The following is a 12,132-nucleotide window of genomic DNA, read 5'->3' as shown; positions in this document are numbered from 1 at the left end:
TCAGAAATCTGTAAACTGAAAAAAGGAATTAAAACAAACAATTTCACATGCAATTCCCCCAAGGCCTGTTTGGTTGTATAAAATGGAGGACTTTACACTAGTAAAGTCAGGTATTGCGTGGTGTTTGGTTCCAAAAAAGAGCCAGAAAACCCCAGATGGAAAGTTTTTTTCCAAACAACATATTTAAAATTACTATGCCCCAAAGTGCAAACATGGCACATCTAATCTTGAAGGGCATATCTGCAATCTTTAAGTCAATCAACATATTTTTCACGCTTAAGATCTGATGACATTTATAATTATCCGTTGTCATCGAGAGTGTATTGTAATGAATGAATCTCGGTAGTTTTCATCGACTATCGTCCAAGATGCCCACCAAACACTTCTCCAGTAAAAATTCAGCATTAACCCAAGCATGGTATTTATCTAGAATGAAGTTGAAGGATCTCATTCACATCAATATGAATCTTAGAGTTCATATGAAAGTTCAAAAAAACTTGAGTATCATATTTTTTCGAGGTAAAAAAAGAAATGAAAGAAATTTGGTTGGAAAACAGAAGTCATAGAAACTGGGTCCGATGATACAGACAGAAAGTACGGCTAGTGAGGATCCGTGAAAGGAAACAAACAAAGGAAAAGACTATACCAGAGCTTGACAAAGGATACTGAATAGAGAGGTGCAGTCTTTTCCCGCCGCCTTCATCAGCATATCAACACCTGAGAGTATGGGCAAGGCAATCTTTCAAGGATACAATTTATCGTTAAAATAAATGGGACATAATAAATTCTTAGATTCGATAAAATCCAGAGAAAAATCAGGACATATATTATTGTCATGTAAATCAATGAAAAGTATCCTAAAGCAACAAATGAATCAACTAACATGGAAGGATTTTTTTAAAGTGCAGTTTTACTGATAAAACAAGGAAAAAAATACATAGAAAGATGAGATGACCAAATGCGATCAAATGGGATCTGGATATCTGAAATGGTTTCCAAGATCTCTATAATAATTTGCAAACCTCTAAGAAAAATAGAGGGTTGTTGGCCTATCTGACTACATTGAAGGTGCCACCCTACACTACAAAAGGGCATTGGAAGTGGAAACCGACACTTTAATTCCTTCACTTTAATGCCCAAAATGTTGCATCAGTTGAACCATAGAAACCAATCAGCCCCAAATGTGCTATTCTAGTATCTCCATCATGATTTCTAATGAACGCTTCCTATCCCTGATTTCCCCGGATTTCCTAATCTTGAAACATCAAAATTCAATTTTATCACATCAACCAAAGGCAGAGAATGTCTAGCACTCTCTCTAGGGAAAGATATATGGGCGTGGAAGGAGAGATTCAACAATCTTCACAAGGTGGTCATCCTCATGTCTAATATAAAAATGATAAAGATTGTGGGCCCATCATCCACAAACAGAAAGGTGTAAAAAAAAGTGAGTAATCCCATTTTTAACCCATGCTCGTGAGGATATCAGTAGCCTAGTTTTATTTTATTTACCAAGATTAATAAAAGAAGGGATATAAATGGACCATACAGATGATGATGTTAGAAGGGGGCCCCTAACTTTGTCCTATGGGACAAAGTCAGGGCTATAATAATTTTAGAAGATTTTTTGAGAATTGAACAGTGAGATTACGTTGATTTTAATTGGGAACTAAAAAAAGTGAATTTAAATTTCAAAAAAAAAAACTAAAAAAAGTGAATCTCATTTTGAGGTTTCCAATATGAAGTTAGTTTTGTGTTTCAAATTCTATTTAGGAGCATTTAGGCATAAGAAAGTTTTTCTGATATTTTCTACAGCTGAGATTAGAAGACGGATATATTTCTAGGATTGTCTTCTATGGTTTAGATTAGAAGATGATGGATTTCTAGGATTTAGCAGGAGGCTTTAGGGTTTAATTGTAGACTGATGTTCTGGAATGATGAACGATGTTGTGGAATTAGAACTATAAAAAGCAAAATTTGATAGTGCCAACATTACTATCAGTATGGATTAATTGTGGAATTTCTCCCAACCCACGCAACTTGGCATCAAGACATATTAACAATGATCAAATGGTTTCGGGCATTCAGAGCGTTCCAAGATTTTGTTTTGATTTGCCTTACTCTTTGTCCCTTTTTTAGTAAGCTGCAAAGTTAGGAAAAAGGAATGGGCATTATGAGTTGCAAAAGCTCATTTGGTGGTTCAAAATTAGTAATACTCTCATTGACCCTTCACCAACACCAATGCTGGGATAGGTCCGAGTTCTGATCCTTTGTATGCAGACAAATGCAGAGTCGCTACTTTCAGTGTAGTTTGTCCTCACAAACCAAATGTTGGGGTTTTTTTTGAGGGGGAATGGTATATCTGGATAGTCTCTATTTGAGAAAATTATTATTTTTTCCATCCATTAGCATGATAGTTTATGGGTGTGTTCATTTAATGTCATATATGATATTGACATAAGGTTTCTTATTTTACATTGTAAAGACGCAGTACCCATGATTAAGGAATTCATGGCAGGAGATTTGGTGTTTTGGCTTCCTCGTAGACCTAGAATTGCTCTCAATTAGGGATGATGACTGGTCATCTCATTCAATTAAGGCTGACACATGTTCTTGTCGTTAAATGATAGGATGACCTATCTCAGTCATTTGGGTAAAGAACCTAAGCAAATATGTGAATGTATATAACATGTAGATACACTGAACTTGATCATATGCAGGGCACCTACTGGAGTGATCATTGTCAATTTTTACGGATTGTACTATTCACAGGATACAGAAAATCCCTAGACCTGAGGGGCTTACATTACCTAGTGTATTATCGGTGCTACTTTGATATCAACAAACATTGAAGTCCAATCAAGGGAATACATACATGCTGCTTTAATGATAGTCTTTACATTCTCCTTTTCACTCGTAGTACGGGGAAGACGTAGACTCTAAGATATAATACTAATTGAGGGAGTAATTGAATTGTACCAATTGCTTACTAGAGCATTCTGCTAAGCGTTTCTAAATACAAATATCTCGATTTCAAAAAATCTACTAGAACCCAATAATATATGAATAAGAACCTTTTGATCCAACAAATATTTCAATGATCTGATTCCCATGTTCATATTTCGAATCTCAAAGGAATTCACATGAAATGAAATTTTTTCCAACCTAATTATTTCTAAATATTCTATTCCAATGAACCAGCTCTCATCCAGACACTATGATCACACGCATAGCCCTACCAGACCAGAACAACATGAAAATAGCTTCTTACTCGCCAAATCCTCCGATTCACCTTCCACACCACTCCAAATTATTCAACATTCATGGCCCAACAAGAAGCACTTTACCTCTTCACTCCGATTTACTTCATTTTCGCCATGTTGGAATGAACGGCACGCAATCGAAAAGCCAAACATTATTTCCATCGCAAAAAAAAATAAAAAAATAAAAATTTACGATCTGATTCTGGAGGAGAATATAGTCCACAGAATCATCTTTATATTTTATTTCCAAAGGCACTGTTCATCAGATAACTTGTGCTTATACTCCTGGAATAGCTGACCAGAAAAATAGATACTTAGGGCCCGTTTGGATACCCCTTGGATTTGGATTTGGAGGTGAATTTGGATTTTTAAATCCAAATTCGGCGTTAGGCAAGCCTTTATGACATCTGGATTTGGATTTGAGTGAAATCCACAAGATTTACAAATTCCTAATGTTAATGTAATTTTTTGGATTTATAAATCCTTTCTGCGAGAGGTTATTTATAAATCTAAATCTGACCCGTAAGGGGTTAAAATGACCAAAATATACCAAAAAAATGTTAAATGACTTAAGTACCCACATGACATTAAAAACTGATCAAAATACATCATATGAGGTAAAATGACTAGAAAACCCCAGTTTCGTAAAATGACAGAAATACCCCTATACCAGGTAAAAATGACAAAATGCCCCCGAGTCGTGCAAAATGACTAAAATACCCTTATGACATAAAAATGATCAAAATAACCTCATACAGGGTAAAATGACTAGAATACCCCAATATCATGGAAAATTACTAAAATACCCTAGATCAAGTAAAAATGACCCATGGCTCATAAAAAATAACTAAAATGACTAAAAATATCATCATGAGATAAAAATGATAAAAATACGTCATATTAGGTAAAATGACTAGAAATACCCCTATACCAGGTAAAAATGACAAAATAACCCCGAGTCGTCCAAATGACTAAAATACCCTTATGACATAAAAATGATCAAAATAATCTCATATAGGGTAAAATAACTAAAATACCCCAAGATCATGGAAAATTATCGAAATACCCCTATATCAAGTAAAAATGACCTATGGCTCATGAAAAATGACTAAAAATACCCTCATGAGATAAAAATGATAAAAATACGCCATATTAGGTAAAATGACTAGAATACCCCCGGGTCATGCAAAATGACCGGAATACACCTATACCGGGTGAAAATGACCAAATACCCTGAGTCATGGAAAATGACTAAAACACCATTATGACATAAAAATTGATCAATATACCCCCATATAGGGTAAAATGACTAGAATACCCCTGGATCATGGAAAATGGCTGAAATGCCCCTATATCAAGTATTTTAGGGCTTTTTGGTTTTGTTAGGTTTCAAATTCAAATTCAAATCCAAAGAGCATCCAAACAAAAAAAAATTAATTGAGATTTGAAATCCAAATCTATACGTGGTCGTCCAAACGGCATTATTTATAAATTTGTGAATTTTAAAATTCTTGATTTCAAATCCATGGATTTTGGAAATCCAAATTTACCTCCAAATCCAAATCTAAGGGGGTATCCAAACGGGCCCTTATTGTACTTTCCCTACAAAGGACTGGGGGCTGGGGATTTACCAAACGTAATGGTTGAAGCCAGAAAAGATAAGTGGCTTGCTCCAGTGCTATCCCACCGAATCGGCCCTAAAAAACTAGAATGAGTCTGCTTTGGGAGATCTGCAGACTATCTTTTACCAAGAAAGAATATTTCTACCGGTTGAAGAAGCTTTTTAATATCCTCGTATCTTGTGCTTCTTGGGCTAGAACCGTGAATTCATGATTCTGTGGTCGAACGGCCGAAGATAGGAGACTTTCCCAGCACCTTTTCATTCTACGCATACTGAAAGGCAAAAGTATAGGCGAGGGGGTGGTAACTTGGCTTACTCACCAATGAATTGCAACTCGCCAACATTGATTATTCGACCTCCTGATAGACTTGCCTACCTAGGTGTCATGGTTTCATAAGAGTCTAAAACCGAGTCTATGTTATGGTTTCATAAGCGTCTAAAACCGATCCTACTAACCACAAGGTGGCAATGTTAGACACCAGGGAAGCAAGCGCCTAGAAGCTATGAGATGCGAGATGGACTATATGTATTCCAACGGTGTCCCGACGGTAGTAGATTCACCTAAAGGCATTAAGCCTATAGGATGCAAGTGGTTCTATATGAGGAAGAAATGGCCCTATGTTAAAGTGGATACCGTTGTGCAGATGTCTTGTGCGATGGCTTGTGTTCTGGCATTATACATGACCCTGATGAACTAATGTGCGCGACGCACACGTGGGTTGAGAGCCCCGGAAGGAAATTTTATTTTTTGTGTCTCGCTAAAGGGTATTTCAGTAATTTTCTCAATATAGTTGAATTGATATATAAGCACCATTTTAGGGTTTTGAGAGATGGGATTTTCTTTGAGTTCTCTTGGCCAAGAAGAAGAAGAGTTTGTAACCCCAAACCGAAATAGTGAAAACTCTTCTCCCGCCGACGTAGGCACACTGCCAAACCACGTATATCTTGTGTTCTTTCTTGTGTGATTATGTTTCTTCACATTCTTCTCACGTAGGCACACTGTCGAATCATGTAAATCCTGTGCTCTTTCTTGTGTCATTGTGTTTCTTCGCATTTATCTTAACATTTTGCTGCACATCGTGTTGATCCTTCATAGTCAAGTCACACTGATTATACCCTTCCCTGGTGACATTCCTAGTCTTGGACATTGATGACAGATTACTCATTGGAAATGACGTAGAAATGTTGTCGACAGCCAAGATATGATTGTCAAGTCACTTTGATATGAAGGATTTAGGACAGGCATCCTATATTATGGGTTTGAGAATATATAGAGATAGAAAGAATAAAATGTTGAGACTATCATAAGTACATTATATTGCTATGATTTAGCCGACACTTCAAATTTTTTGCCGACTCACGTGTCCTGCCGTGTCCGACACGACGCGCATGTCCACACGTGTCGACACTCCTTTGGACACTTTTACTGGTATTGTTGGAAGTGTTATACTTAATGTGGGTGTGTGGACAAGTTTTTGTACCGTGTCAAGTGTGACAGTCTGTTTTTTTATTGAATATTGTGTTTATCTCATTTAGACAACTCGTATCCATGTCGAAACTGGACACACGAATCCATATGCACAAATCATGATTACATATACTTTCTATTTTAGCCGTGTCCCCGTTTCTAAAGTTTGGGGGTTTGCCGTGTCAACACGCGACACTCGTGTCCGTGTCCACAAATCATAAATATATTGACAACATATTGGCTAGGTTCAAAATCCAGGATTCCAAGAAAGGGCTAATCACATTTAGGCATGGAATAAATCTCTCCGAGACAATGTCTTGCAAGACACCAGTGAAAAGAAGATAAGGCATTGCCCGTATGCTTCAGTTGTAGAGTGTTAATGTATGATATGTTGCATATCGGACCTTATATCAGTCATATTGTGTCATAATAAGATATCAATCTAAGCCAAGTCCAGAGCATTAGACGTGTCAAGAACATATTTAAGTATTTTAGAAGGAATATACGTCATTGTATGGCCTACTCTGGCAATGATTTCACTGTACAGGGGTATACTATATACAGATTCAGAATTTCAGTCCAATGTTGATGATACAAAGTCATCCTTGGGTTACATCTTTACTTTGGGCAAAGGAAATGTAAGTTAGAAAAATAGAAAAATTCTAAGCAGGATACAATTAGCAGATTCCATAACAAAGCAGAGCATGGTTTTAAATTTCGGCCAAAACGAAATGAAATGGCCAAAATATTTTGATTTTGGCTGCCACTAAAACGAAATTAACTTTGATTCGGAAAATTACAAGATTTCACCCAAAAATTCGGTATTTCATTAATATTTAGATCGAAATATGCGAAACATGCACCTTTTCATATTAAAAAAGAAGAAGCAAACTTTCTGTTGAAATATCAACATTTCGTCTAAAACCCTTACAAAAATCAATTTCACTCGTAGAAAAGAGAAGAACAACGAGAGACCTGTAATATTGTATGGTACAGGGAGTATTTGGTAATTTCTATAAAAGGGCTCACTTGTAATTCTGTAAGTTTTGGGGGTTAATTAAAAAGTTTTGATGGGTATAATTGTAATTAGAAGTCCAAAGTTAGTAAACAACTTATGTTGCTTATTAAATAAAGAGGTTAATTTGGTATTGAGATTTCCATGCAAGTTAGAATAGGAAGTGTTGTAATTGGAGCCTACAACCAAAGCTAGAGATCCCTTTTAGAATCCACACCAAACATGCCTCTCTTAGAAACCCTAGAGTATAAAGATACTCAAAGCGTCAAAATTTTGAAGAGGGTAACCATCTCTTATTTTTGTGAAGCATCCCCATAAGAAGAAAGAAGAGGCCAAAAGTGTGAATCTAAAGAGGCAGGGCATTTGAATATGCCAAGTGAAGCAACCTTACTTTCTATTATGATTTACATTTAGAATATTCATGTTTTTTAATGGTACTTTAGAATATTCATATTCATCTGGAGGAAAGATCATCTCAGATTTAAAATTTGTTTTGAACACTTAAATCAAGAAAAATATTAACCTTTCAGCTCAATCCTGTCAAAGGTTACAATTCCATAATTATAAAAAAAGGGTTTCAAAAGAATTGCATGCATACCTCCAGGGTGAAATTTCATGTACGATGAAATATTGTAGACACGGCCTTTCAAAACGGTCCAAATTGATCCTTCTGTTCTATGTTGCTTAACTTCATCCATCGAAATAATCCTTTTATTTGACTGTCCCTTTAGTCCTGAAGCAAGCAAAGCATCAGACCTAGCAGCAAACACTGACTGGCCTCTGACCCAAAGGTGTGTACTGTAACTTTAATGAGTCAAATCAGTGCTATGTAACAGGAATCATGTACCCAACTCAACTCAACTAAGCCTTTGTCCCAAACTAGTTGGGGTTGGCAAATGAATCCTTTAGAAAATGTACATGAAGAAGGTGAAAGGATCTACCCGGCTCAAATTGACTAAGTCTAATCCTGACACTAGCTGGTATTAGACTAAAGGGACATGATTCATGATTCCTGTTACACATGATTCATGAATCCATGTAACAGGAATCATGTGTAAGGGAAAATTTTGCATGGTCTTGTGTGTGGGTTCACTTTGACTATAGGTAGAGTACAATAAGAAGGTTCTCTTTTAAAAATTTGGGTTCACTTTGACTATAGGTAGAGTACAATATAGGTAAACTTGTGTTAACAGAATTCAATATATATATATATATATATATATATAGATAGATAGTTAAAATTGGTTAGTGGTGACTCGTGCACGTAAATATCTAAATCAACAAAATCAGTAGAGAGTCATTCAAAAAAAAAAAAATCAGTAGAAAGAAAATTGCGATGTACCTGCAAGATCGGGATGTGTCCTTGTAATCTTTAACCAATCCATTTGGCTATACCCTTTCTCAAAAGGGACCTTTGCCCGCACAATGGGCTTTTTTGAAACAATGTTCTGTTCCGGTGAACCATTAGTAAAATCTGAAAGACTTGCTTGTCCCAACGATTCACTAGATTTGAGTTTTAGAGAGCTTATATCCACAATGTTAAAAGGCCAAGGACCGTCGGCTCTCGAGTCTTTAGACGTAGCATTATCTAAAGAACTATCTTTTTGTAGGGTATCATTAGCTTTATCAATATTCACACCATTTTTACAATCATCTCTGATCATGACATCAGCAATGTTGGGGATGCGCTTTGGGGATTCCAGATAACCGTCATCTATTTGTAGACCAACCTAAAAAAACACCCCAAAGTTCTTAACAAGTCATAGCATAAATTGCATCAATTTACAAGTTTTAGAGGTTACCAATGACAAATAAAGTAAAGTTAAAGAATGCGTCTGGTATTTTGGCCAGAAGCGGTGATCAAAGAATAATGTAAAATCATTCCATAGAAGGAGAATTCGCCTTGCCTGACAAAAGGTGAAGTCACTAGCATCCCCCATCTGTCAATCTGGATTATTTTGTACTCCAAATCGAACAATGTAATCTGTTCCGTCGATAGATTGCTTTTTTCAAAAAAAATTGCATTCCTATTAATACCATACAATAATGAAGGGATAGAAAGCACAATATTAGATAGAATCTTATAAATAAATCTATATTCTTTAAAATGGACAACTAAACAATTCTAAAAACATATACGTAAACATTATAAATCCATGAAAGATGATAATATAACTCAAGTACAATCTTACACACGCAAATCTTATACACAAGACAAGAATTTTGAATTACCTTGTTATTCAGGCCCAAAATAAAAATCAATTCAAGTAGTTGCAAGAACAGATAATGATACCACTGCAAATTAAATAAAATGGATCCAAAAAACATGAATCATGGAATTCAGAAATTTGCCCTTCAATCCTAACTTCTGAGGAAGGAAAGAAGGAAAAGAAATATTATTTTGCATCATTTATAGGAAAAAAATGAAAACAGGGAATTATCAAATTTTGCATGCCGGCGCTCCTGCTCTTTGTGATAGGGACCCAGTAACCCTAGTGCTAGGCTACTACCAACTCCCCGCCCACCAACTTAAATGTATAATAGAAAACCTACCACTAGTTAACCTCTATTCTCATGCCAATGGCCCAACCTCAATGTTGCCCCCCACCAATTTGTTAAATTTTCCTACCTGCGCTCTTAGGCACCAACAAGCCACCATCATCCCATGTCAGCGGCCCTCATTCTATTGGCAGTGACCAGCTACTTTACCTCCTAAGTCCTAACTCCTCTAGCTCCTTGTTGGTGGCAGAATGCACCTTTTCCTAATCTTGATATTCGCTTAGTACCATAGGCTGATAACCCCAAAATCACAAGATCCCCAACCCAAAAAGAAAAAGAAAAAATACTTTCCCTAATCCTAATGTTATGGTACCATCAAAGCTACAACTTTCCTCACATATTAATAAATTATCAAAAAAAAAAAAAAAATCGAACCAAAAAGCACAATTTGTTCCAAGAAAATATCTAGCAATGGTGTCCAAGAACCTAAGGCACCGTACAATATATCAGAAAGGGTAATAAGAAGCCCCAACACGAAACAATCACAAAGAGCCCAAACTTCCATAGAAAAACAGCCACAAGGATTAAACTCATAGGAGTGCAATAGTAAAAGAAAACCAGACTGAAAAAAACGATGAAGAAACTTTCCTACTCCCTTCAACTCTTGCCAAAGACCCCAGTAGAAAAACCCAAGGTGATGAAGTTTTAATAGCAGCTCCATCATGACAGCAATTTAAGCCTGAAAAAATAAAATTCTAAAATTCTTCTCAACATCAGCATACCAACTCAAATTCCCCGCATTACCACAGCAATCAAAGCCTAATACACTACAGATAAGATAGGAAACCTACAATGTCTTCATCAAGGAACAAATCCTAATAATGAACTCCAAAAAAAACCAATAAATCCGCCCCCTATTTTATCCTTGGCCACCCCAATTCTATAGGTTGTGGGTGGTAACTTTCTCTCTTTGCCTCCTTTGCTATCCCCAATACCATTAATTATGTCACCTCTACAAGATTTCTAGTCCTTATGATCAAAGAAAGTTTCAACATTCAAGAAATAAATAACATAGTTGTTGTTTGAGTTTGAAATGAATTTGTAGTACAAAACACAAGCTGTTTGATAGTATGCTTGTGAGAAGTTGTACAAGTGCAACAGCTTGCATTTGGTTCAATTTTGGACAGGAGATTTGTATGATTATACCCTATTAGAAAGTAAAGACAACATTCTCATTTTGTGTTCATTTACAGATTATGGGATCAATAAAACGAGAATTTCATTTATACCTGGCTAGGCATACGGCCAATAATCTCACAAAAGAACGAATAGGACAGAGAGAATGAGAGAGAGAGAGAGACTGTAATCACACAATCGATGCATGCGTAGTTAAAAAAAATAACTCTGCAGTTCCTAGGAGGAGCGGCCACGGGAAATATAGGGGGTGGATTTATCATCCCCCCAAAAAACACAACTGGTTATCAAAAATCGATTACCTTCAATGGATTTGCTCCTTGATTGCAGAGAGGGAGAGAGAGAGAGATGGTTAGGCACGACAACCTTCACTCAATTGTAGTACAATGAGGCTTGCCGCATGTTGGGCCGCACCTTTGACTGATCTGGACCGTCCATCTGAATATATCTCCTGTTGCCTAATAATCTCACCAATCATGCAATCCTAACCCCCAATTATGCCTATGTTTAGGAAAAATAATATGTTCGCCCCCATTTCTTCCCCGGGCCACCTATAGATATGGATCCAAAGTCCTATCAAATGGACGGTTCTGATGAGATAAAGGTGGGACCCACTTGGACGCTACCCTTTGTCCATTCTAGAAGAAGAGGGAAGTGATATTTACACCCTCCCGTTTTCTTCCCTTCCAAGACGCCCGTATTGACATTTGACTCTCCTCAAGGAAAATGATTTGTAGATCTAGAGTACCATCTAAAAGGGGACCTGCAATGAGAATATGCCACCTGTTAAAGAAAATTTTACTTTTTGGTGATTTCCCTGAACTAAAGGGATTGCTCAAGTCACTAGTGAAGTTGTGGCATGAAACAATTTGTTCGGTCTCCTTTCAGGCTCTACTCTCGGTTTCCCTAGCATTACGCTTGACTCAAAGGTATTAAAACTAGAGTTTTTATATGGTGCCCGACCGTCATAGCGGTACCACCCTTGATAAAAGGTGGTCTGCTGTTGGATCAAATATCAAGGATGGTACTTCCATCGTACCACCTTCACGGGACTTGATGGTCGGCCACCAAA

The 12,132-nt window shown here is 36.7% G+C and overlaps 1 protein-coding gene across 3 annotated transcripts; it reads right to left on the bottom strand.

Annotated features, from left to right (window-relative positions):
- Positions 1–53: 53 nt before the first annotated feature.
- Positions 54–11,570, bottom strand: LOC143845364 (cytochrome b5 domain-containing protein RLF-like). Of its 3 annotated transcripts, none has more exons than XM_077353674.1 (6): positions 11,363–11,570; positions 9,275–9,394; positions 8,710–9,097; positions 7,966–8,100; positions 667–717; positions 54–426 (listed from the first exon to the last, which is right to left on the bottom strand). In XM_077353674.1, the coding sequence occupies exons 2-6, from the start codon at positions 9,305–9,307 to the stop codon at positions 350–352; spliced, it is 684 nt and encodes a 227-aa protein (XP_077209789.1). In that variant the 5' UTR covers positions 9,308–9,394; positions 11,363–11,570; the 3' UTR covers positions 54–349. The 3 variants fall into 3 exon arrangements, with proteins under 3 accessions (XP_077209789.1, XP_077209788.1, XP_077209790.1); XM_077353673.1 differs by having other exon boundaries at positions 9,275–9,370; positions 11,363–11,569; XM_077353675.1 differs by lacking the exon at positions 11,363–11,570 and adding an exon at positions 11,156–11,335 and having other exon boundaries at positions 9,275–9,370.
- Positions 11,571–12,132: the final 562 nt, after the last annotated feature.

Source organism: Tasmannia lanceolata, unplaced genomic scaffold, assembly GCF_043159265.1.
Source record: "Tasmannia lanceolata isolate RefF3 unplaced genomic scaffold, GAP_Taslan_0.1 ptg000015l, whole genome shotgun sequence".
NCBI classification, from domain to species: domain Eukaryota; kingdom Viridiplantae; phylum Streptophyta; class Magnoliopsida; order Canellales; family Winteraceae; genus Tasmannia; species Tasmannia lanceolata.
Note: the sequence above shows the minus strand (reverse complement) of the source record. Positions and strands in the feature narration are given on the sequence as shown.